Here is a 27,663-nt window from a genome sequence, read left to right as displayed (position 1 = left end):
ATAGCTTCTAATCCTGTCTTTCACGCCAGAACGAAGCATATTGAAGTGGATTATCACTTCATTCGTGATCGTGTGCTTCGCAAAGACCTTCAGGTCAAGTTCATCGTCACGGCTGATCAACTTGCAGATGTGTTTACTAAGAGTCTTCCTACTGCTCGATTTCAGTTCTTGCGCTCCAAAATCATGGTGTCTCTTGCCCCCTTGATTTTGAGGGGGGATGAAAGAGGAAGACATTCATTGCCCGATTTACCAAATCCCATTGCAACAGCTAGATAACAGTAACTTACCAAACGGTGTCGTTTCCTTTATAAATAAACGGCATCGTTTGGATAAGTGAAGACCATGCTCTTTATGAGTCAAGACGTCACTGTTTCTCATTTACTGACACGACGACGTTTTGATTTAATGCTTCAGGCTTGGTCTTCTTTCTTCCGTAGCTCTGCTTCAGTGTTCTGCAGTAGAAGTCATTGTGATCTTTTCTTCTAGATATTTTCTGTAACAAAACAGATATTTATTCCGTGAGATTAGGATAGTTTGTTATAGTTAAATATCACGTGTTCAATTATAGGAGCTATATAAATAGAGTTGCATGTAATTTTTCATTAGAGCATCTTGAATACAATTTCTAGAATTCTCCATTACAGTTTTTTTCTCTCAACTTCCGTTTCTTTCTTTCAAGCTTTTCATCTTCCTTTTCAATTTTCACCAGTATAGTAATTAAAAAAAAAAAAAAAACTTTAGACTAAATCTTGGTTAAAATTCATTGAACCCAAAATCCAGTTACTAGCACCCCCTTAACACCCCCCCCCCCTCTCCCAAAAAAAAAGAAGTGCTAAGCAAATATCAAATTGTCCTTCTTGGCGAAATATTCGAGGTTTCATGTCGTTATATATTAGAAGGAAGAAAAAAAAGGCATCATTAAATCACACATTGTTTTTTCCAGCATATGATCATTAAAAAAAAATCCTTGCAAATCACAACACTTTGTTAAAATTCATTCAACATCTAACAATTACCATCACCCCCCCCCCCCCCCCAAAAAGAAAAAGGCAATAAAAATGGAATCCTAGAGACTTAGCTATGATTTTAGCGTTTAACCTTCTCAATACTTTTTTTTTCCCTTTACAAAGAAGACCTAAGGGATTACAACTTGTTAATTAGTCAAGCAATGTGAACTTTAATCTTAAGAAAATATAACTATGAAAGTCATGTTGATAAAAGAATTACTCTCATTATTATAGGCGTGTTGTCAAATTGTAATATTACTAAAGGGGAGGAGGTAGGGAGATTTGAACCCTGGATATTTTCATTGAAAATAGCAGAAAATGTTAATCAAGCTACAAGACTCATGACAACTTAGACCTATATTTCTATAGTTATAAAAATATAATTATTATTGAGTTAGAGTGCATATGAAAATTTATAATTAATGATCAAAACTAAAGCAAATAGAGATTTTGTTGAAATTAATAAATGTCCATAACAAATTGTATTACATAATCTCAATTGAGTACCATATTATGGAAGGAAAGTAAATGTTAAATTACATAGTATAAAAATGACTTAATTACAATTTTGACACATGCAAGACAAAGAGAGAGAGAGAGAGAATGCCAAAAATAAATTAAATGAGAGGAGAGGAGAGAAATTATTCAACAAAAGGACTACATCAATAATGTCCCGTGACATTTCCATCCAATAATATTATGTATGCAACATCTCTCATTTGAAAGTGTATCCCATACTTGTAGGGGTCTAAACCCATGTAAAATGATGTTACATGAGTACATGTAGCATGTTACACAAAATGATAAATCTCACACCACTAGTTGCCACTGTTGTTACTACCATCACTTCTTGTCATCAGTGTTACTACCTCCATTGACCACCATTGATACTAGTGTAGGGTATGCATAATAATTTACTTTTAGGGTGTGTTTGTTTGGAAGTGGAATAGGGTGGATATAAAACTTTAGAAAGAAAATAGGAGAAAAAATAGGTTTGTGTGTTGTTTGGTTAGGAGGGGGGAAAGAAAACTTTTGTGTGGGACCCAAACATTTTCCATTCGAACCCACACAAAACTTTTATTTCCAAAATAGAGAGAAAATAAAGAAAAAAACACTGAAACCTACTATGTGACAAAAATACCCTCACTTTTTATTACTCTCACCTGTCCCTCTCAAGTTTGCCCAGTGGCCCAGTTGATTTAAAAGGGCAAGTTTGCCCAGTTTACGAAACAATGGCCATTTTAAAAAGGTTCTTCGTTTAACCCTTTTCTTTGCAAAAAAAAAAAAAGTTGATGCTAGGGTCCGTATTGGGCAAATGACTAGGGTCTTATCATAGGTTTTAATTCTTCTAATAGTAGCTTCTGCATGTATAGGAATCATTAACACTTATCACAATATTCTTGAACATAGTCTTATGCATCTTTTTGCCCAGTTGCCCACAGCAAAGATTTTTTTTTTTTTTTTTTTGGAGAAAATGTCTTCCCAGTTAATGCATAATCAATTTTTGTTACTCATAAATTTTAAATTATATATAAGAATAAAGAAAAGTAATATAAATTTATATGTATTTGTATTAATTTTTATATTATTTAATGAGTGTAAATATATCTATTTTTTAACATATTATATAACAATAACATAATAGTCAATTTATATAAATTATATTATCTATCCTCTTACTTTTCTCTTCAACCAAACACATATGAGAGAAAACCAAATCTTTTCTATCCTCCTATTTTTCCACTCTTTCAACCAAATAGACCCTTAATGAATCTATGAACAAGAACAACAAACAAAATAAAGCCTATTAAATGCATAATAATGACTAATAATTAATATACTCACAAAGCAAATGAATGCAAAGTTAATACAAAATTTATCAAGGCTAGTGTTTGACACTATCTTCTTAAAATATATTTCACCCCTCACGCTATCTCCTTAGTAATGTTTTGAGACTCGTAGGCATTTGCATCCTAGAATGTAGACATTTGCATCCTAGAATATAATGATCAACCACACACGAAAGAAGCACAAACAATCTCTCTGCATATCAAACAAAACCATGTGTCTCTCTTTGAATGATTTCATGAATTAATGCAAAAATATGACTAAATGAAATGAGTGACTCCCAATTTATATACACACTTGCACTAATTCATAAAAGGTGCAACAATGAACAACCATAATATTCTATTGCATTACACATACTCGCAAACTTTTAATAAAACATAATAGTTGTGGTCAGATTTGAACATTGGAAGCACCAAGAGATACCATTTGAGTTGCAAGGATCTCAGATGCTTCTTGAAACTTAAAATTACTAATTTGCTTCTAAAGTGTGTTTACACTAATCATAGGTAATTGGGTTGGGCCACAAGTTTTGATTTGCAATTAACAAGACAAAGCCTAGAGGCCATTTTAAAGGGAGTTTGCTGATCCGGGCTTTTATAAAAATGTTGATAAGGGGAGGGCTGGTTTGGATATAACAAAGAATGCTCGAATCCCAACAAAACTAAAGTTTTTTTTGGACACAGACCAAGTAAGCCCATTCACCGTCCAAAATATCAACCTATTCTATTTACCATCCTAAGAAGTTACTTTATCAATTTATACAATACCATTTTACAATACTCCAGCATCTCAACTCTTATTTTACAATATAATACATTAAAATAATATAAATTATACAATAAAAAAATAATATAAAATTATCTCCCTCTTTCCTTTATCCCTAATTTCGATCACTTTTCCTCATTGCATCTCTCTCTCTCTCAGCCACACCGCCACCAACAATAGGCACCACCACACCAAAACCCATTATTTAACCACCAACAACTCAGCCAAGATTTTTCTCAAAAGAAAAGGAAAAAAAAACCCAGCCAAGAACAAAGCAACAAATCCACCAAATCACCCAAAAATAATCACTGCCACTTCCATCAATCCAAACATAAACACTATTTAGTGGGTCTAGCCATGGGTGGCTCTGGTGATGGTGTTCATGTGCATGGGTTTTGGGTTCTTTGAAAATAGGTTCTTTGAAAATGGGTTTTGGTTTTGAAGAAAATGGGTTATGTGTTTTGTGTTAATGGTTTGAAGAAAACCATCGTTGCTGCCAAAGTTTATGGTTTTGTGTTGATGGTTCTGTGTTGATAGTTCTGGCTATCCATTTTTTGTTGTGGATTTGGCTGATTTTGATTTTGATCTTAACCCAAACACAAAAGCCCTTGAGAATCTTAGTTTGAAGAAAGAGTGATAGAGAGAGGGGATGAGAGAGAAGAGAGAGGCTTGGTCTAAAAGAGCTTCAGCGATGGGTGAGGGTGAATCGGCAATGATGGCAAGAGAGAGGGGATGAGAGAGAAGCAAGAGGCTTGGTGTGTGAAAGAGCAATGGAGAGAGAGAGATGAAAGACCGTGGAGAGAGAAAGGTCTGATATTTACGCATAAAATATTAATATATGTTTTACAATTGAGCTACAGTGCAATTCTAAATGTAGAATCGCACTGTAGCACAATCCCAATTTTTTTACAATTGGCACATTTTGCAAGTTGGGCTAATATGAGCATTTTGGGCCTGAATGTTAAAAAACCATTACATTTGGCATTTACACTTTCCGCTATTGATGCTCTAATGGGTTAACTTGAATTTAATAAACCCAAACCTAATATATATATATATATATATATATATATATATGAAAGCTCGGATTTGTGTTAAAAACACAAAAGCTGTTTAGACCCCAAATTAAAAAAATTACGGTTCAATTGCTTTTACTCTAACTTATCTAAGTGTAGAAACAAGAGTAAATGAAGCACAAACAATCGATAATACTCTAGTGCACAAACAATCGATAATACTCTAGTGCACAAACATGAATAACAAACAATAAAAGTAAAGCACAAGAGTAAGGGAAGAATGATGCAAACACAAGATAATACGCTGATGTGTTATCAAAAAGGAAATCGAAGAACTCGATAAAAAACCTCTTTGCCACCCTCCAAGCAGTAAATTGATCTAGTAAAGACTAAAGTTGGAGTATACGAATAACAAAAGACCCTCCAAGTCTAGTCTACTCAATGTACTTGAACCCTCCAAGCTCCTGCTACCAACGGACTTCACGGAGTCATGTCTTCTCTAGCTTTCCGGATCCCACAATATGCCCAATTGCATCCGCCAAGCCTCATCGGTTTCTTTTGGCAAATCCCTAAAACTTCCCAATCTCCAAAACACTTTCTACACTCTGAAAATGTGTGGGTTGTGTTTGGGTACAAATCTCCTTTCAAGGTATGGTAATGGGAAAGGGAAGGAGAAGAGGCTACAATGATTTCTCACTAAGGATGGGTAGCTCTCTCTCTAAAAGATGGGTGTGTGTGTTGTAAAAAACTTATCTAAGGTTTTTCTCTCTGAATAACTCCTTTACACATTTATGGGTAATGAGGGTATATATAGTATAAGTGAAAAGTAAGAAAGCCACACTTAAAAATCCTCCAAGCAAAGAGTTTCACGGGTATTTCGTGAGAATGCCTTACCCGCGAGACACTCGCGAAATTGACAGTCTAGCACGACTCTTCAGCTTCCAGTCATGTGCTTTTCACATGCCCTTTTCGCGAGATACTCTTCTTGCAAGCTACTCACAAGCCAATCGCGAAAATGTACTGATTCTTCATTTCAAGCTTGATTCTTCGCCAACTTAATACTAAATCCAATACAATAAAATCCCACAAAATACAAGAAACAAATTAAAGCACATACAACATTTTTTGTCATGGAATAGAGCCAAATAAAACATAGTTGTAAATTACAACTTTACAATATATATATATATATATATATATATATATATATATATATATAACCGAAATTTCTAAAACTCTCATAATTTTCTACGTTAGCACAATATTTAAATAAAATTATTATTTTATTTAAATAAAATTATTTTTGTTTAGTCCAAACTTAACAAGTAGTGAAATTCTATTTCTCTAACAGGTCCAACTTAAACTCAAACTCATCATTTTTTTAAACAAAATTATTTTTGTTTAATCCAAACTTAACTAAGAGTGAAACTCTATCTCTCTAGCAAGTCCAACTTAAACTCAAACTCAAACGTTATTATTATTATTATTATTATTATTATTATTATTATTATTATTATTATTATTATCTTTCTATTTCATTAACATGATATTTTATGATAGGGTGCAAACTTATAGCCATGGATTATTCTTTTGAATATAACTCAATCTTTTTCTTATATTTTTCTATTTTTTAGTCATATATATATTTTTTTGTTCAATAATTTCTTATTCGTGAATCATTTGATTCTTTAATATTTTTTATCTTTCAAAAATTTTAATATCTGAATTTTTAAGTTATTTTTTGCAGTATCTGAAATTGTCTCAGAAATTTTTTGTAAGTCATTGCACGTTCAAGCATGACTTCTTCATCAAATTGTAACACAAATTAAAGTCATACAAGAGCAAATCATATACTGGTGTAATTTCTTAATCAATTTAAGATTTTATAAAATTATTTTAGTTTACCTTACAAATAAGTAGGTTCCCGTGCATAACACAGGTTAACGCTAGTAAATTTTATAGGTGAGGTCCAATTCCTTATAAAAACACAGTTCAATACTTTTACAACAGCAACCAAAAAAACTTTTACAACAAAAAACTCTCCTAAAGAAAAATAAATTTATTTTTCGTGGCCCAAATAACAATCAACACAAATTAACTCCATGCTTCATCACATAATAAAACTCTTGCTCGCATTTGTTGTAAATATTATTATAATTATAACGTCAGTTGATTCATATATCATTACATGGCCTAGTTTTTAGGCTACAACGCCACAAAATTAAAGATTTCTACTTGTTTGAGTTGTCGTAGTAAATTTAAATAATAATTTTGTGTTCATTAAATATTCAATCATACATTAAATTTATCTTACTAATAATTACTCTCAACACTTGTAGGTGTTTCATGCCTTCCAGCAACATATATAACGTAACTTAACCCAGGGGGTTGGCTGAGTTGGTAGGGCTCTCAGTCTCAAGGTGCTTGTACTGGGCTCGACTGGGTGTGCTCCCTAGTTCGAGTCCTGCTACCTGCACTTTGAAAAGAATTTCCTGGGCCAGCGCTTTACTCCTTCGTGGGCCCTCCCGGCGTGAGCAGTGATTAGTGTCTAGTTGACAACTTTGAAGATACACTGTGGGCAACCAAAAAAAAAACATATATAACGTAACTTTCGAACTTGTCCATAGTTAAACTTGAACCATTTCGCCCTATCCATAGAGCTAAATAATATAATAATAAAAAATTCCTAAAAAATATTAAATTAAGTGACGGCTTCTTAGTTTTCCAAAACAACTAATTTCCAAATAAAATCCAAATCCTCTCTTTCATTGAACCTTGAAGGTGTCATGTGACAATGCCAGGTTTTTTATTTTAAGTGATGGAAACATGCTTTAAAAACACTATTAAAAAAATGCCACAATTATATATATATATAATTTTTAGAAAAGTGCTTCGTCATGTTAAGGTTAAGTTTTAAGATATAGAATGTTTATATTTTTGGGCAAAATTTAAGTACAGTACTTAGATGCTATTTTTTAAGTTTCCCTCTTAAAATTCAACTATGTGGTAGAACATAATTAAAAATACATTTTCATCACATGAGAAAAAAACTATATGGCTGAATTTTAAGAGAAAGAGAGGAATCTAAAGAACAACATATAAGTAATGTACCTAAATTTTGTCCTATATTTTATATTTAAAAAAAAAAAAAGTTACAAGGCTTGCCAAATGGCTTAAAAATTTAAGAAAAACTAGAGAGTGAAATATTGAGTTTTGATTTCATCTCTCCAACTCATATATTTTTACATATTAGATACAACTGAGTTAAAGTACAAATACAAAAATCTTCACTTCAAAAGATTGACATGTCAAAGTCATTATGGAGTGGACAGCCAAATTCTATAGAATAAAATTCTATTGTATATCTATATAATAATAAAAAGATTGATAGACCAGTACAAGGAAGACCAGTTATATAACCTCCAACTGATTAGTAATACTATATAAGTTATTTATATATATATATATATATATATATATATATATATATATATATATATTATTTTTTTTTACTAAGGGTCGGGACCATGGGGTGCACTTAATTAACAAAGATTGTTCACTGTCACGGTTAGCTAAGCTAAGCTTTTGGGTTGGAAAATTTTCATTCCAGTACCTTACTGAAAGTTATAGCTGCACAACAAAATGAAGAATCCATTGAGCTAAGACTGTGCTATAGCTTATTTTTTTAATGTATAAAAAATAGAGAATAGAAAAGTGGAAAGAAAACTGATTTTATGGGTGTTTTGGTTGGAGAGATGGGGGATGAAAATTTGGTGGGGTCAGGTGTTTTTTCCCTAAGCGCACCAAAATTCTCACTCCCCAATGAGGAAGAAAATAAATGGAAGATGAATACTCCTCTTACGTTAACCTACTTCTTGTTTTTTCACTTTTTTTTGGTTTCCTAGGCGTGGACTTTTTCACTATTTTTTTGGCGTAAAGTTTTATTCCTCTCATTTTCTTTTTCTTTTATTTTTGGATTTTAAAAAAAAAAATTTAAATTTCGGTGGTTGTTTTTTATTTTTTAATCGAGCATCATTTTTTAATAAGGACATATAAGCAAATTTGTACACTTATTCTTTCTATCCCTCCACTTTTTTTATCTCCAACCAAATACAAACGAGAGAAATTAAAATTTCTTCTATTCTTCTACTTTTCTATCCCTTCTTTATTTTCTATCCTTCCAATCAATCAGACTTAGAGTTGGACCATTTCACCATACATTTCCTAAATCCTTATCCATCTCTTTTAAATAAATATTCTTTATTACCATTTTAACATTTATACAAGGAAAAATCTTGTTACAGACTTGTTGCACACTCCATATACACTCATTTTAAAACACTCCATATACACTCATTTTAAAATGGTGTTTTCAAAACACGATCTTAGCTTACGTGACAGTGTATGTATGGTAAGTGTATCATTACACTTCATATAAATTACTCGATTCACTTATTTCAAAATATATGGATAAGACCTATATAAATTACAAATTATTAGTGATGATGTGATATAAATCTACTTCAAAATAGAAATAAATGGATGGATAAGAGCTGTTAGAAACTATTGGTGGAAGAATAAAACCAAGGATATAGTAAGTGTATGGTGCAACAAATCACAGATGTATTTAGGACAAGATGACACCATTTATAGTAACATAAAAAATGATGATTTAGAGCATCTTTAGTTAGGGTACCACCAAACAAAAAAGGTCCACAGCTAAATTAACGGGGTTGTGCAATTGGTGTAAATATCTAAGTAATAATTAAAGCAACTCTAGCTAAAAACAAAACCTTTCTAAATCCCCATGGGGAAAAAGCAAAATCCAAAGATTCCTCCAATGTAAGAATTAGGGGATAATAAATTGTGTCATCGACAACAATACATGGGAAGCATTTAAACAACAAATTGGAAATTATATCTCTAATGAAAAGGGCCTACAGGCCTCATTAACATATTTACAACCCCAAATTTCACAAGAACAACTTAACCAAATTCTGCCTAACACTAAAACTTTCTTCTTTCTCCTCCATCTACCTCCAACCAAACAAATCCTAAAGATGGCTATTTCAAAAGACACTTAAGACCCCTCTTCTTGCTGATCTACCTATCCCAAGGTCTCATGAGGAAATAAAATAAAAAAATGACAATGACTGCATAAACCCAAGAAAAAAAATGCTTTTTTTTTTTCCCTGTTTCACAAGCATAGGTTGTTTTCTAATGATTGTTGGTTCATCTACCCTCATTGGGTTGCTGTAATGACCCATCCCTCATCAACTTCAAGCTGAGGCTGTTGAATCTTTCCCTTGAATACTGCCTAGATGCTTTTCTCCAATCTGTACCAGCCTTCATCATTGCAGCAAACTCCTCATAGCTTATGCGCCCATCCTGCAAGGTTATACGAGAAATTCACAAGGTTTAAATAAGATTTATCTAAGGAGTGTTAAGTTATAATGAAAATTAATGGCCTGGTGGTGCACAAAATCATTGGCCAATAACTGCACAGGAGGAATCATATCTGTAACACTGCCCAATGATCTATTGCACAGGAGGACATGGAAAAAAAGTGTAGTAAAATATGATACTAGTAAAATAGCTCAAGAGGATGGGAAATTCTAGTGTTTAGAAATTGGGGACTTTATGCATAGCTAAATGGAGATTTCATGAGAAATCATACATGAAAAGGTCATGCTTCACATAAAGGAACGTGCAGGGAAATAAAAAATTAAAAAATAAAAAGCAAATGAGCAGTTCAAGTAAAACTCAAACATAACAATTCCAGAAAATCAATATGTAGCATCAACAGGTGGTAAGGTATGGAATGTCCTAACATGATACGGTCATTCACAAAAGTAACATGACTGACCAGTGAATAGCAATACAAATGTAATTTTGAAGCCTTAGAATAGCCACAAGAAAGAAAAGGCGATTTAAGCTAGTGGAAGCATATGATGAATTTTAGTAAATCATACAGTAAGTTTATTCCTGTGAAGTTTCTCTCAAGTAAAAATGCCATAGTTACTGAACACGATTTTAAGTCTACATTTTGACTTCAATACTTACCTTGTCTGTGTCCACATCATGCATAATGGCACTAATAACTTCCTCACTGTTGGTGTCTGATTCATCATTTAAAGCATCCCGCAGCTCTTCAATCTCTATGTAATTACTCTGGTTTTTATCAAAGAATGCAAAAGCTCTGTGTATATGCTCATCATTGCCCATCTTTTTAAGGTGAACTGAAACTGCAACAAACTCCCCATAATTTAGAGCTCCATCACCATCAACATCAGCCTGTAAAAAATAGGTTTCAATTATTCACTTAAAACATACTTTTTTAAAAATTTATTTATAAATAATTCACTCTAACATACTTTCATCATATATAGGAGACAGGTCATGTTAATCTTTTTTTTCCCCCTCTTTGGGAAGGGGTTGCAGGAGTAGAGAAGAAAGTAGATAACTCTACACAGCTTCTGAAAAAATATCCCCACAAACTAGGTGCTCAATATTTCCAGATTCTTACATTATTATTTGGAGCTAAATTGTCAGTGAATATACACTTCAAATGTGGGAAAGGAGGGGTGCAGAGATTATGGAGGATAAGTAATTTATAAGAAACAAAATATGATGCTTACAGCGTCCATTAGGATTTGCAGATCTGCTTCAGGAATATGTTGGCCAACCTTTTGCAACCCAGCACGAAGCTCCTCAATATTTATCTTGCCTCTTTTGCCGGTGTCCATCATATCAAAGGCATCCTTTATGCCAGCCACTTCCTCCACTGACAAATGCTCAGCAATCACCTATTGATAAAAACTCAAAGTTCAAACATCAAATAATGAAGTCATAAATATTACACAGACAATATTCTAGAAAGAACACAAGTGGACCTTAGATTCTTGCATAAGAAGTGTACAATATATATCAAGAAATCCAGATAATTACCCTTAGAGCTCTTTTTTTGAGCTTGTTCATCACCGAAAACTGTTTGAGCCTTGCTCTCACAGTCTCACCCAGGTTAACATTTGGAGCCTTCTTGGCATTTTGTAGCCAAGGATGATCTGCAAGTGACAGCATTCGGATAATTGTTTAATATTTATGAATAAACTCAGCACATATGAAACACATTAAGCTTATGAAGGAGAACATTACCAAGCACTTCTTGAGCTGTAAGCCGCCTTCTAGGATCAGGGTCAAGCATTTTCTTCACAAGGTCCTTTGCATTATCAGAGACTTTAGGCCAAGGGTCCCTCTTAAAATCAATGACAGAGCGAATAATTGCCTGTGCTACCCCTTGTTCAGTTTCTGATTGAAAAAACAAAATGTACTTCATGAGGATACAACCCAAGAAATAAAGTAAGAAGCTACACTCTTGAACACACGTGATATGATATCAACCAATAGTAGAAAATTAGAAACAATTTAATAGGGTCATTTTACACTCACCCTTAACTTTACACATAGGCACTCAAACCTAACATGTACATACATACATATATACATAAAATCGTAAAAAAAATAGAACAGTCAATAATAGAAACAAACCTGCCCAGAATGGTGGAACACCACAGAGTAAAATATACAAAATAACTCCAGCACTCCAGACATCAACCTCAGGGCCATAATTGCGTTTCAGAACCTCCGGAGCCATGTAATAGGGACTTCCTACAATCTCATTAAATCGCTCACCTGTAGAAAATAAAATCCTTCATGTCCAGTAGTATATAACATAAAAAGATACAAAGATGATAATAACACTTAAATATGGAAGTCCGTAAGGAGAAGGGGGGGGGGGGGGAGATTCATAAAACTGATTGACTATATAAAGTACTATACCAGGTTTGAAGAATACTGACAACCCAAAATCGATTGCCTTCAAGGGAGAAGTTTCCTTCTTGTTTGCAAATAGAAAGTTCTCTGGTTTGAGATCACGATGCATCACTCCATGCTTATGACACATCTACAAAGAAAATGCATATAAAGATACCAGATTACTGAACATGAAGTAGAACAAAAACAAGAGAATAATTATCCAACAACAGCAAGTACATAGAAATCTTTAAAAGCAGTACAACCCAAGCCAGAAAATAATTTGGTTCACAGTAGGCCCATAGAGGGAAACACACACACACAAACACAAAGGCAGGGAGAGGGAAAGTAGATGGCAAGGAAAATATATGCAAAAACAGAAAATCTAAGATTCATAAAGTAAAAGCCAATTCATTGCATATTCAACCAATCAGCCTGCAGTACTAAAATGCACCAGTTCATAAAGAAGTTAGAAACCAAATACACTTTAGAAGACAGTGAAACAGTTAAGAAATGTTTTCTGGCAAGAGGAATAATGTTTTAAGGACAAATGTGAGAGGAATTATGGACAAAATGACAGAATGGTAATTAAACGTTGTAACCTGGTTTTAGCCATATAATCATATAACTCTCTAGACAATTAATCAAAGTGACCAATTAACAAAGACAGACATGTGACAGTGCTAGACCTGAAAATAGAAAGGGGGGATTTATAGAAAACAGGGAAAACAATCAATTAGACAAACTTTTTTTTTTTTTGAAACTATGAAATCAAAAGGCTAAATGAACAAGAATATGCAGACATATCAAGTTCAAAATCAACAGCAGGATGAAAACCATAAATGTTATAACACTAGCACATTGTAAAACTGATTCAGGTCAGGTGGTACCATAGAAACAAAGCCCAAAATTTAACATGCTACTAAAAGTCAGTGCAATATCATAAGCATCAAAATCCATGACAATATCTAACCAAACCAACACAACAAAAAATGATATAAATTCAACCTGAACAACTTCAACAATGGTCTTCATAACAGCTGCAGCTGCACGTTCAGTGTAATGCCCTCTAGCCACAATCCGGTCGAAAAGCTCGCCACCCTCACACAATTCCATCACAATGTGAACAGCCTGGTCATCCTCATAGCTATCCTTCAAGGTCACAATATTGGGGTGCTTAGGCAAATGCCTCATAATCTGCACCTCCCTCCTCACATCCTCAATATCCACAGCAGTCCTAAGCTTCTTCTTGGATATGGATTTGCAGGCATACTTTTCACCATTGGACTCATCAGTACACAAGTAAGTGACCCCAAATTCGCCTCGGCCTAGCTCACGGCCAAGGTCGTAATCAGCTGAGATATCATGGCCTGTTGGATCTTTCAGGACCCAGAGCTTGTTCCCACCTCCAGTTCCATTGATCGCAGCATAGTCAGCAGAAAATGGATTGGGTTTGTTTTTTTGCTTCCCATTTTGCTTCTGGGAAGTAGTACTAGGCGTTGCACAGCAATTTCCCATGGATCAAAAGCTTCTCAAACTTTCAAATACTCCTCAAGTTTAATTTTTTTTTTTTTTTAATTTTTGTTCTTTTATGAGATTTCAAGGAGTCCCAATAGAGCATAAAGGCATAGCAACCAGAATCTGAGCAGGAAAGTAAAAGAGAATCTGAGAATCATACAAATCATATGGTAAATTCACAAATCACAATCTCAGCCTAAAAAAAAAAAGTAAACTCTCCAAATATTTAGGAAACTATTTTCAAATTTACTAGAAAACCCATGAATCTTTGATTCTCAGAACATCCACATAATTTTCAACAACAAAAAAAAAGAATTTTACAAGAGATCCCCCAAATCTATTGAAGATACTAGAATTTCTAAAAAAAGAATCTTTTTTTGTTTTATTCAAAAAGAAAGAGAGTTACCTGTAACAAAGAGCAAGAAACAATTTTTGCTTCCAATAATCTACAACGCCCAGATGAAGATTAGGCCAGAATATTAGAGAAGCAAAATCCAGCTAGAAATCATGAGAGATTTCTAAGGTCAAGAGAAGAACAAGATAGATGTTTTTTTTCTTGAGGCTTTTAAGGCCAAAGACTGACTTTGAATAATAAAAACAGGGAAGAGGAAGAAAAATGAAAAGGGTTTGGTAAAGAGCAGAGAATGTGATAGGATCAATTTCAAGGTGTGAATGAGAGAGAGAGAGAGAGAGAGAGAGAGAGAGATAGTCAAAGGCTCAAAGCTCTGTTTTTTTTTTTTTTGGTTTTGGGCTCAGACTTTCTCTCTCTAAAACCCTCTTTCTTTTTCTTTTTTTCTTTTTTTCTCTCTCTATCTCTTAATGATCTGAATTATAAATTTTCTTTCTTTTCTTTTGGATTCAACAATGGAACAAAACAGACAGAAGAACCCTTTTCTCTCTAAGGCCCTTTCCTTTTCTTTTTTTTTTTTTTCTTTTTTTTTTGTTTTTTTCCTTTTTCTACTTCCCCAAAAATATTCAAGCAATCCAGGGCTTTCTTTATTTTGCTTTGCTTTTTTATATGTGTTCATTTTTTTTTCTGATTTTCCTATTTATTTATTTATTTTTTAATTTTTTTTTTACGTGTGCTTTTGTTTTTCTTTGACAGCAAGAAAGAAAGTTCATGTAAATTTTTGTTTTCTGAAATTAGAAAAAAGAAAACTATATTTTGGTTATTTGCTAGATCATTTCTAAGGTGATTTTTCGGTTAGTAGTTAAAATTTACAATCATTGCAATCTCAAAATTAGAATTTAAAAAAAAAAAAACTAATTCTAGAATGCTTAAATATCACGTGCCTGACTTTTTTTTAATTTTTTTAATTATTTTTAGTATTTAGTCATGTAGTGCTTAAATTCAAATTCTATTCATTGACTTTTAAACAAAATATATATTGTGGGTGAAAATAATAATAAAAAAAGAGGTTGCTTACACATCCCATCACCAACCCACATTAATTGAGTGGTTCGTAGCTATAAGATAATTAAGTTCATGCACATATAGATCTATCACTATTTCAACCTTTTTTTTACCTACAAGTAGTTGGAGATTAATCCAAACCAAAAAGTGTATAGGCTCATTTTTGCCTTTATTGCTAGTTTGTCAAATTTGCTTTTTAGTTTATTCAATTTAATTGTTGTTCATAGTTATATTCTATATTGATTTTATTCATCAAAAAAAAAATATATATATATATACACATTGTTTTTATTTATTATTTGTTCTTTCAGTTTTTTTTTTTTTTATAAAATTTTTTTTTGTGGGGCTTACCGCTTACCTTGTTCACCTTTATTATGTGATATTTAGCCATTTTAATTCATGCATTTGTTTATTGTAATTTGTAACTGACCTTTCTATTTAAGGCACAAAATCAATTTTCTTTCATTTATTGTACACTATATTGTCCTTATAATCAATCATCTGTTATGGTTCAAGAAAAAAACCAATACCATGAATCTAGATTTAAAACAAGGTCTATAATATTTAAATCGAAATCCAGGTCAAGATTCTCATGGATTTCAATATGATTAAATATACTAAAAATACAAATTTCATGCTAATCTTGGGTTGGATGGCACATAATTTGTCATTGCTTTCATGCTTTGCTGGTATTTCTTATAAGATTCATGATATTGTGAAAGTAAGACCTGAAGAAAATGTTAATCAAATAATTCCTTGTGCAGTTTCTAGTGGTAAATGTCATGGATAGTATAGATAGGCCTTCTTTCTATATAAAAATAAATAAAAATGACAAATCTTTAAAAAAAAAACACTTTCCTTTTATATATATATATATATATATATATATATATATATATATATAAAAGGAGCTTATGTTTTTTATTATATATATATATAAACACTTTCCTTCTTACTATGTTTTTTATTATGCCCCTACAAAACCCAACTCCTTTAAACGAAAAAAAAAAATTTGTTGAAAACTTTGTTCAAGTGTAATTTTCGAAATTTCTATCTTTTTAATTGAGAGATAGGATAATAAATGATAAATCCCTTAAAAGTTTTTTTTTTTTTTGAGAAGGAATTCTTTTAAAAAGTTTGGTTTTCTAAATATGATCAACAATTTGGGACAGAACTCATGGTGGTAATATATTTTATACATCAATAATTGGGATAGAGAATCCTTTTTTTTTTATTAGTAAAAGGGGGGACAGGGGCAACCATGTGCAATTCACCCCCTTGAGCATGACCATAGGGGCACTCTCTACTAGAGAATATTAGATCAAGTCATAACTACTATGACTGGTGTGCCACAGACCTTACTCTAGCACCCCAAGAGAGCTAACAGTAAGGCACAATGCATGAGTGTTCTCACCTCTCAACCTTGGTATCCACCAAGGTTCGAACAAGGGATCATTGCGCATGCGTACGGGATCTTTACCGCTAGGCCACCCTTTTTAGAGCACGAATAGAGAAATTTGAACCTTCAATATCTCATCTAAAAAATAAAAATAAAAATAGATGTGCCAACGAATTACAAGAATCTTTCATATTAATTATCACTAACACCAAGTATATGACAAAATAATCATTATATACCACCTAACACAGTTTGGTCAAATATTTTGTGTACATTGTTAAAACTCAGGACAATTGGGATAAAGTACACCTAAGAGCCGTCAAAGAGAGTAGTATAGTTATAACTTATGAGTACATCATCCGAGGGATATATCATCAAAAATAAGATATCAACTCCTTGGAAAAGTGCCTGCTGAACCAGAAAAGTGTATGCTGAGCCAGAGCATCAATGCACTTGTTGGCTTTCTGGTAGGAATGGCATAATTGGCTTTTTGGGTAAAAAAGCTCATCAGAAGGAACATGCTTGCGTTCATAATTACACCAAGAAATAAGTTACCATTATTATGGGCATGAAGATTGTTGAAACTTTGTCCAAGGACAAAAGAATTTCAATTCTTTACAATTATTCATGCATGTGGCTTGCAAAACAAAGGAACATAGGGTCAAGAACTAATGGACCTTCATCAAATTCTTCATACTGGATCTGACAGCTTCAAATAGTTACCAAGAGAGTGGCTCCTTTGTTTGAAGCTAAAGCAAAAAAATACATTATCCAACTTTGAACATTGTCAGTTTATCACTGATATCCTTAAAGATCTTCTTCATCTTCATGATTTATTGTCATAATTATCTAATGCTCTTTAGATGAAAGGATTAGACACCAATAGATTGGTAACACATGTGATGAGTAGCCCCATCAATTTGTCAAAAAATAAAAATTCAATATGACACATATAAAAGAGGAGGCAAGGTTTAGACAAAAAAGAAGAAGAAGGGGGGGGGGGGTTTATTTTCTTCCATCTAAAAGACCAAATGCTAATAATGTTAAAAAATAAAAATAAATAAAGAAACAAAAATGTTACTTGTATTACAAGGGTAGTTGTCACGAGTATACATTGACATGTGAAACCTATATCAATTTTTTTGTATTGTCATTTTTAAGACTTTCAAATTGGTCCACCAATAATTTCGTATATATTTCAAAGTTTGTTCATTTCCCAAATTTTGTTTACAATATTTCTGATAATGTTGCTTGCATTTTTGCAATATATGCATCAATATATTTTGGAAAGATATGTTGGAATATATTTGCCAAATTCACGCATATGTGCAAGGTCGGCAGGGCAAAGCAACAACACATGACACGCGTTGTAACTTGCAACTTCCAGGCAGCACAATTTGCCTCATAAGAAAACACATTGGAGGTGGTCAGTACCGACCTACATTTTGACCTTGGAATTATTTCAGATTAGTATTTCATTGACCAAGCAAGGTTGCTCCTAAAGATGTTCACAGCTTCTCCATCTTTGGCGAGAAACAATAGACTCACTCACAGGCATGATTCATGCACTATAATCTTAGTTTAAAAAAATAAAAATAAAAAATAGCATCAAGCACCAAATCAACATGTGCTAGATGACAATTTGAGCTCTTGTCAAGATGGTACCTCCAACTCTTTGCATATGGAGAAATTATAAAGTTCTTATGGTGGACCACGTCACTTGTCTACTCTTTTATTAAAAGATTCTTATTTATTTAAAATTGTTGAGTCAGTAATTAGTTTCTATAAAAAAAATTTTGCTAACTTAACAATTTTAAACAGGTGAGAGTTTTATAGTGGAATAGTGGACCGCATCGCTTGTCTACCATGAGGACTTATAATTTCTCCTGCACATGGGTAATCGTTCAAATGTGAAATATATTTGAATACTACTTGATCCAAAAGTTGTAACGATTAAACTTACATGTATTGAGTCTATTGACCAAATTATATTATATTAATTTCTCAAATTAAATTATTTTTGTTTAAAATTGATGAGTTAATAATCAATTCTTATATAAAAAATTTTGCTAACTCAGTAATTTTAAACAGGTGAGAGTCTTTTAGTAGAATGGTGGACTACGTCACTTGTCCACCATGAGAACCTTATAATTTCTCCTGCATATGGGTAATCGTTCAAATGTGAAATATATTTGAATACTAATTAATTCAAAAGTTTTAATGATTAAACTTACACGTATTGAGTCTATTGACCAAATTATATTATGTTAATTTATCAAATTATTATTAATTTATCAAATTATATTATTTTTATTTAAAATTGCTAAGTCAGTAATCAATTTTTGTATAAAAAATTTTGCTAACTCACCAATTTTAAACAAGTGAGAGCCTTTTAGTAAAATGGTAGACCACGTCACTTGTCTATCATGAGGACCTTATAATTTCTTGTGCACATGGATAATCGTGCAAATGTGCAATGTATTTGAATACTACTTAATTCAAAAGTTGTAACGATTAAACTTACACATATTGAGTCTATTGACCAAATTTTATTATGTTAATTTCTCAAATTATATTATTTTTGTTTAAAATTGTTGAATCAATAATTAGTTTTTGTATAAAATTTTTTTGTTAACTTAGCACTTTTAAACAGGTAAGAGTCTTTTAGTAGAATGGTGGACTACGTCACTTGTTCATCATGAAAACTTTATAATTTCTCCTACACATGGGTAATCATTCAAATGTGGAATATATTTGAATACTACTTAATTCAAAAGTTTTAACAATTACATTTACACATATTAAGTCTATTGACCAAATTATATTATGTTAATTTCTCAAATTATTATTATTTTTGTTGTCGTACTTTCTTTTTTTTTATGATAAATTTGTTGTCGTTCTTTTGCTCATATGTGTATACCTTTTTTTGTGCTAACCAGCTCATATGTGTATACTACTAAAGTAAGAGATCACAACTTTTAGTTGGATGGACTATCTAGCCCATAAGCCCAATTTTGGGATTGATTAAAGCAGACCTATGAGCATAGAAATAGGCATATATGCTGAACTTGAAAGCATTCCCCCTTGAGAAGTTTAGTGCAACCAGTAACCTAATCATATTGGGTGGTTAGGTATGACAGATGAAGCCTCACCAATCACGAGAGCCTCAATTCACTGGAGAGATATCATCAAGCATCTATCGGAAGGCCTATCCAACATTAACAAGTTAGAATTTACCTTGAAATCGTTAGGCAAAAATTATATGGGAGCATCACATTATTGAGATTGCGGGCATTGGTACTTCAACCACTCCCCTCAATGTTGCATTTAATGTGTTTCAACTATCATCAAGTCGCATTAAATACTACTTGATATCTATTTTAACTTAGTTCCCCACCTGATTTTAGGGGATGTGATGTCACCCCATATTTTCCCTTTCTTAAAAATACCAAAAAAGATGACAATGGTCTGACATTTAAACATGATTAACAAGTTAAGAATAGGAAAAAGGACCAACATGCTCTCGGAGTAATCACTTTAAACAAAGAAGGGTTTAATCAACAAAAGTATGAAAAATCATAAAATCTCTTATTTTTACTTCTTTGATCTAACTTTGCCAACGGAGTATTCCTCTATTAACCCCACTTGTTGATCCAAGGACATAGTAAATAGGCTTCTTCCTTGGTTTGTTTCAAAAGCTTTACTTATTTCCCAAGGTTAGCAAAATCACTTGAGACCCGGGTCCCATTGTGACCCCTATATAGAAAATCTGCCGGTTGCCAAGTTGAACATCATATGATATAGAAGTGTGTTTCAATTTTCAATCATTGCCAATGTGGCAATATTCCACTCCAAATATATATATATATATATATATATATATCTTTTAGTAAACAAAAAATAAATAGAATACAGCTAGTGGTATTGTGGTGTACATATAGTATTCTGAAGTCAATATCAATATAAAAAGTTGCAGGCGAAGATCCCCAATATATACATATATAGTTTATTTAAGGTAAGCTTCCAAAGAGCGATGGCCCAAGCTTGGCTGGCTGAGGATAATCATTGGCAGATTAAGCTTGGCCCATTTGATTTTTTTTCCCCAAAATAAGCTTATTTGAATAATTTTCTTTCTATTTTAACCCCAAAAAAAGCCTAAAGGAAATGGTACAATTAATTAAATGACTTTTGTAGAAACCTAAATTCAATTTCTGTGTTATAATTGAATACTCTATTTTTTATCGATTAGTTCAAACTTAAATGACGCATTCTCTTTTTTAAAAGTAATTACTAAATAAGATCATGTATTCAAGACCTACTGGACACATGTTTAACTTATAAATGAGTCAAAAGAAGAAGAAGAAGAATATTTTATTGCTCAAATAAACTCATGTACTATAAGAGAATCAAGTAATTCATTTGACATGACATAATATGATATGAAAGTTATTTAACCATATACCTATTATGCTACTATCAAATTCACATAACTATTGATTAGCAAAAAAAAGTCACATAACTATTCATGCAGTAGTTTAGGCATTGCTCACACTTAAAAAACAACTAGTGACAAATCAACAAAGCTTTGTATTTGAGTACTCCTTTCAGGAAATCAAAACTGCATGGTTGAATAGAAACCTCTGGTACTGAATTTCAGTGGCAGTAACTCCAAAATTACTACTGATGAAGCTTTTTAGTTACTTATTTGGTCTTTGGAAGCTTCTACTACAGTAGTAGTAGCTGGAACAACTCTGTCTGGACCATCTATGGCTGGTTTTATTACAGTAATAAACAGTACATTGTAGAAAATGGTGAAAAGAAAGAGAGCAACAGCTGAATTTGCTAGAAAAGACTCTGAAATTTCTGGCATTTCTTCAGTCATTTGAACCTCCTTAAGATCTACATCTGAAGCTGCAAGATGTTAAAAACAAAAATAAAAGATATGTTACCATAAAATCCTAATTCCAAATCCCAGACCCTATGAAATTGAAAAGCACTTCATTTTGCCTCTTTAGTCCAATTTAACTCCATAGACTCAACAGCTGCAATTGAATTTCTATCCAAATTGACAAGAACATACTTTCCTTGATAATTGAAAATAGTGCTACTGTGGTGGCCTTCTACAAATAATTCACTCTGCTCCTATTCATTTTCTTTCACTTTAAGGAAGCCTTTAACTTCACTCCAATTAAAACCCAACTATGTAACTTCTATCATGTAAAAGCTACTTTTGTTCCAATTTTAAGCACTCTTTAGCTAGAGGGAGAGGATCAGCGGACGGCCATGTGGTCCTCCCAAGTCCCAACCAATAAAAATAGCCTATTTTTCATCAACTATTGATTTCAAGGAGGGCACATAATCATTGAGATCCAAAATGGTTTAACTGTATTGACTGGGAGGACCATGTGGCTGCCCTCCCATTGTATTGAATAATTTCTCAGAAGACTATTCTGGCTGCATTATGAGGACCTGAAAGAAACAGTGATTCTTCAACTTCAACAAACTATGCAGTGTAAACAAAATAAACTCTGCAGTAGTCTTCTTAGCTAAATAAATTTCTGCACTAGTCACTCCTAAAATTGTGTATTACCGAATTCGGGGAAAATTCTGTTAGTCATGCTAAAGAACAGTAGATATCTGTTGTTAGTAAAAGTCAAGACCAACAAGAGCAAATTTTGACTGGCAATGTGATTTGAGTGCTTAAGCACGTAACTTAGAATTGTGTGGTTAAATGATTAAATTTACCATCTCTTTCTTGTTCATTCTACCTCCCATTTAAAATCTCATGTGTTGGGTCTCATCTTTTAAAAGATAGTTTCTAGAAATGTGTAATTTCTTGATGCACATGTACCACACAATTACCAGTATAAATATCTTAAACTGAACACGAAAGTCGTTAATGTTGAAGTTCGAGCTTGCAACATTGCCTTTTGAGGTGACAAGGTATGTTTATACTTTTCAGTAACCCTGAACTGCAACTAGTGGTGGAGCTAGGGGACCAGTGTGTGCCATGAGTTTTAGAAATTCCCCTACCCTCTCCTTAAGAGGATTTTTTTTTTAATTGGGCATAAAACCCAGATAACACCTAAATATGAGGAATCATGGTTCAGGAAAATTTCCATATTCTAGTAGTCTTGAGGATTACTTAGCCAGAAATGGGTGGTTGTGTGGAAAAAAAAGGCATACCTTTAGTCTGGCTTAATTATCTTATTGTTTTTGGTGAAATTTCAACGAATGACTTGAGTGATTTTTAAGAAATTTGGCAAATGGTGGATGGAATCATTATATATTTTGTAAATTCCAAGCAGGCAAATATAGTAAAATAACTCATAAAGTATTGAAACAATTTTGAAACATGGCAGCTAATAGGAATTTTAGTTTATAACTTACAAACTTACAAGTCACTAAAAAGTTTTTTTTTAAAAATTAATATTATTTATCATGTTATTGAAGGGACACTAATCAAATTTATTATCATATCAGTTTATAAGCATTTTGTAGTAATATTAATAGTTATTTTAGTATTTTCACTAAATTAATTATCCATAAGTTACTTGTCCAAGAAATCTCTATTTTTTTTTCTTGTTGAGTACAAGCAATCTCTATTTAAAGCACTGATAACTACCTCTCATATTATGTTAGTCCATGACTCTATAGTCCAAAAGGGCTACCGACTAAACGCAAAAGTCCAGATATTCCTTAATAAACGCCAAAGTTGCTATTGTATCGAAGTCCAAAAGAACGAAAAAAGCAATTTCAACAAACTCATGAATCATCAAAGTCACATCATTTGCATCAAACCAAGAAAGCAGGGATAAGGGGAACAATAAGTCTAGAAGCGCAACATTTTTCCGGACTAATGACATGATTTATTGTGATTTGTGTATAACAAAAGTAATGTTATTAGTGAGTACAATTGAAAGTGATATTACACTGATTACAACAAATCATATCAACATTTCACCAAAAAAATCGTGAAAAATGATGTATCTCTCACATTACTCGCTCAAAGAACAATAACAGTAAGAGAGAGAAAAATAGATAGTACCCCTTATCTTTGGAGGCTTGATTTGTTTCTGGGACAGGGATTGGAGCTGCTGGTCAAGCTTTTGGAGGGCTTCTCTGGCCTTATCTGGGTCTACCTCAAAGTGTTGTGAATCTTTTTCCACTGCATGTACAATACAAGAAGAAAAAGAAGCTGGGTGTGACCACCTTTTCTTGAAAGCATCATCAGTATGTACTAGCGAGTGAGAAAAAAGTGTATTAGGCTTGTTATAGAGAGGTATTGGGGGAAGTGATGCTGGTGGATTGTTATGAAATGAGAGAATTTGCAGAGAAAGCATTTGATTGTGGGAAATGCAACCACAGCCACTTACTACAACACTTTAACGATAAAAACTGCAGGGACAAACAATCAGTCAGGGTCTTTGTCAGTGTTGCACGGATCTTTGAGAGATGCCAATATAAGGGCTTTTTGGTATTTTACTTATCATACATGGTATTTTATTTCTTATTTTCTATAGTACATGAATAAAATTATTAGGTGATTTTATTCATAACAAAAATAAGCATTAATTTTTTTAGGTTTAAATTATATTGTTTATATTAAATTGTTGTATTAGGTGACATGTTTTTATTGCTGTAAAAATTGGATGTAATGTCATGGTTAACCCTTTTTGTCCCTTGTCATAGGGTATATCTATCTCATATAAATTGGATCATTAGGATTCATAGTTCTTCCAAACATATTACCATAAAAAAAATTTTAAAAAAAAAGTTCTTCCAAATTTCCTGTGCAAATGAGTAACATAAAAACATTTATTTAATAGCCATTCAAACTAATTCCAAAATAAAGATATTAGCGTATGAGGTTTCAAGTTTGAAATAAAAAAACATTGCAAAAGTGTGATCAAGTGCATAATAAAGAATGCAGACTTTTGGATACCAATGGTGAGCTTAGAGAGATTTCATGTTCTGACCATTCCGAATTGATAAAAATATAAATTTGGAATAGTTTATTTTGAACAAATTATTTTTAAAAAGTAGAGTAGTTTTAAGACTAAAGCAAAAAGACATTGATTTTTCATAACAATTAATGTGACAAGTTGTTATTGTGACAGTAACAATTTTATATGAGTCTTTATTGATATTATTTTTATTAGTAACAACCATAACATGTCACTTTCCCAATTGTGGGAAAAAAAAAGTTATGAAAAATTTTGTGTCTTTTAACTTATTATTATTTTAGGGTAAGATGCAAATTATACCCTTAAAGTTTGGAAATGTTTGAATTTTATATCCTAAAATTTTAAAATTTGGATTTCACCCCTGAAGTTTGGGGTATTTAGATTTTATATCCTAACATTTCAGAATTTGGATTTTACCCCTTAAATTTTAATGGTGTTTGGATTATACTCCCTAATATTTGGGGATATTTGAAATTTACACCCTAAAGTTTCAGAATTTATGATATAAAATCCAAACACCCCTAAACTTTAGGGGGTAAAATTCAAATTCTGAAATGTCAAGGTATAAAACCTAAACACCCCCAAACTTTATTAGGTAAATTCTGAATTTTGAAATTTTAGAATAAAAAATCTAAACACCTCTAAACTTTAGGGGTGCAATTTGCAATTTACCCATTATTTTAATAGCAAACAAGTTAATAAAATGTATTTGCAAAAGATAAGACTTTAAAAAAAGTATACCTAAGCTAGCCAAAAAATCATAACAAATGGCTACTAACTCGAGTGAAATAACAAAGAGCTACCAATAGTGGCGGCACCACGTTAAGGGTAGGGTGGTCCTAGGACCACACAGACTTGTAAATTTTTTTTATATATAATATAAAAAATTTTATTTGAATACCCTTTAAAAAAAATTTGGGAACACCCTCTAATTTTTTTATGCCAATAAAATTAAATTTTAATCCATTATTTGTTCTACTTTCAAGCAAAAAGAAAAAGTCCAAAAATTTTTTTAACCAAAAAAAAAAAAAAAAAAATTTAACATAGCAAGCCCACTCTAGGGGGAAAAAGCCCAACATCAATCCTAAACAAAACTAACCCAAACAGGTTCTCAAACAAATTTTAGTTAAATTTTTATTAACTAAATATGGCCCAACCCAAATGGATTCTCAAAAAAAAAAAAAAAAAAACAACCAAAACCCAAATTACCAATATGCATCCACTGATTGATCAAAATCATTAAATGGTATAGCAAATTAGCAAAACTGAAATCAGAACTGAACTCCTAACCTAAATGAAAAAAACCTCATCAACAATCAAGCTTTAAGCACATCAGCGGCGCCTTTACCTGGACCACCTCAAACTCGAGCAACAGCGACGGCGAGATCGGAGATCTAATCAAAGATTGCTTGGCTTGCCTCATTGCCTCGACCCTTGTCCCTCAAGTCCTCGCCTCGACGTGCTACCACGACACCACCCCTCAGGCCTCAAGGTATTTCAGTTCTTTACTTCTCTCTCTTTTACTCTATCAGTCTATCCCATCTAAATCTCACATCTTTGACTTTGCTAATTGCTATATTTAGATCTGAGAGTGACTTAGTGAGAGCGGAGCTCTCTCTTTCTTTCTCTTTGAACTGAAATGAGATTCTCTTTATCTCTATGTCTAAATGTCTAATTGCCTTTACTTTATAACTTTATTTGGGTAGAATATGTGGGTCATGGGGCTATAGGGTGGGATATTTGAATTGGGGAAGTGGACAGGTAGAGGCAGTAAAGGTTGAAGGCATGCAGATGCAGTATAAAAGACAAAAAATTAAATTATGTTAGGCACTAGGCAGTGGATTGAGCCGTAGATAATGCACATAGGGTGTGTGCTAGACTGCTAGTAATCAGTAAAAAAAAATAATGAAGCAACTAAACAATAATGATTAATAATTTAATTAGCTAATACATTATAAAAGACAAACAAATTAAATTATGTTAAACAGTAAGTTGAGCTGTGGATAATATACAGTAAATGATGTAATTTATCATTCTTAAAGAATACCTCTTAGAAAAATTCATGGAGTGCCCCCTGCCTACAAACTCAAGTGAAAAAGAGGTCATTTAGTTTAAACCTTCTCTGTCCTTTGGCTATGATGGAGCATTGATAAAAATCAGCTTATAAATTAAAAAAAAAAAAATGATAAATTTGGATCAATGAATAATTTCGTTCACATCAATGATCAATGTACTATTTTAGTCAAAGTTGATAGCACCGGAAAAACTTCAGAAAAGGCATTCTGAGAATGATGCAGAAAGCAGAAATTGTACTGTGACCCATCAAGACAAAGAGTAAAACGACAAGAAGAGAAATTTTACCTTGCTCTCAATCATGGACTATAAAGCCATAACATTTTAGTCGGCATTTCCTTAATGTTCATTCGTCACTCACCTCAACTGTTCCTTTCAACATATTTATGTTTTAGATTGTTAAAAATTAGAATGCCAACAACATAAGAAGGTACATTTTGCAACTTTAGTGGTTGGCATTGATGTATTCAGTATTTAGCAAGGAAAAAAACACACAATGAATGATTGAACCACCAAACCGATGAAATAGTTTAGCTTTATCATATCATAAATGGGATACAAGTGACTCCTTTTCACTATTAATTGCTTGAAGCTACAGTGTCCTTATCCCCAAGTCTAAATATGTCGACTTAACATATTTAAGAAAAAAAAATTGTAAAATAATATCATTTTATGATAATTGTTTAAATTATCACTATTTTGATATTATTTACGATTATTTTTTAATCGAATTTCCAAGGCACAATTTAAATGTTAAAATCATGTTTACAAATGAAGACACAATTTCTCTTAAAAACCTAGCATTTGAAGTAAAATCGTGTTTTGAAAGTACTATTCAAAG

General features: G+C 32.4%; 2 protein-coding genes across 2 annotated transcripts; both read right to left on the bottom strand.

Moving 5' to 3' along the window:
- Positions 1 to 9,416: 9,416 nt before the first annotated feature.
- LOC142607231 (calcium-dependent protein kinase 8-like) lies at positions 9,417 to 14,832 on the bottom strand. Its single transcript, XM_075778652.1, has 9 exons — positions 14,376 to 14,832; positions 13,460 to 14,092; positions 12,479 to 12,602; positions 12,188 to 12,331; positions 11,795 to 11,947; positions 11,588 to 11,703; positions 11,278 to 11,445; positions 10,703 to 10,933; positions 9,417 to 10,027 (listed from the first exon to the last, which is right to left on the bottom strand). Exons 2-9 carry the CDS (start codon positions 13,967 to 13,969, stop codon positions 9,872 to 9,874), a joined length of 1,602 nt encoding a protein of 533 aa, XP_075634767.1. The 5' UTR covers positions 13,970 to 14,092; positions 14,376 to 14,832; the 3' UTR covers positions 9,417 to 9,871.
- A 6,518-nt stretch (positions 14,833 to 21,350) lies between these two features.
- Positions 21,351 to 24,173, bottom strand: LOC142607175 (uncharacterized). The gene is made up of 2 exons (XM_075778600.1): positions 23,831 to 24,173; positions 21,351 to 21,693 (listed from the first exon to the last, which is right to left on the bottom strand). Exons 1-2 carry the CDS (start codon positions 24,123 to 24,125, stop codon positions 21,476 to 21,478), a joined length of 513 nt encoding a protein of 170 aa, XP_075634715.1. The 5' UTR covers positions 24,126 to 24,173; the 3' UTR covers positions 21,351 to 21,475.
- Between the last annotated feature and the right edge of the window lie 3,490 nt (positions 24,174 to 27,663).

Source organism: Castanea sativa, chromosome 8 (genome assembly GCF_040712315.1).
Source record: "Castanea sativa cultivar Marrone di Chiusa Pesio chromosome 8, ASM4071231v1".
In the NCBI taxonomy this organism is placed as follows: domain Eukaryota; kingdom Viridiplantae; phylum Streptophyta; class Magnoliopsida; order Fagales; family Fagaceae; genus Castanea; species Castanea sativa.
The sequence above is the reverse complement of the archived record's forward strand: the minus strand, read 5'-3'. Positions and strand labels throughout refer to the sequence as shown.

Excerpts from the sequence above, each read along its gene's own strand:
- LOC142607231 (XM_075778652.1), bottom strand. The coding sequence starts at position 13,969 with ATGGGAAATTGCTGTGCAACGCCTAGTACTACTTCCCAGAAGCAAAAT. Across the intron at positions 10,934-11,277 it reads TGCAAATCCTAATGGACGCT|GCTGATGTTGATGGTGATGG; the intron begins GTAAGCATCATA and ends TATTTTTTACAG. Across the intron at positions 10,028-10,702 it reads ATGATGTGGACACAGACAAG|GATGGGCGCATAAGCTATGA; the intron begins GTAAGTATTGAA and ends ATAACCTTGCAG.
- LOC142607175 (XM_075778600.1), bottom strand. The coding sequence starts at position 24,125 with ATGCTTTCTCTGCAAATTCTCTCATTTCATAACAATCCACCAGCATCA. Across the intron at positions 21,694-23,830 it reads CAAGCCTCCAAAGATAAGGG|CTTCAGATGTAGATCTTAAG; the intron begins GTACTATCTATT and ends AACATCTTGCAG.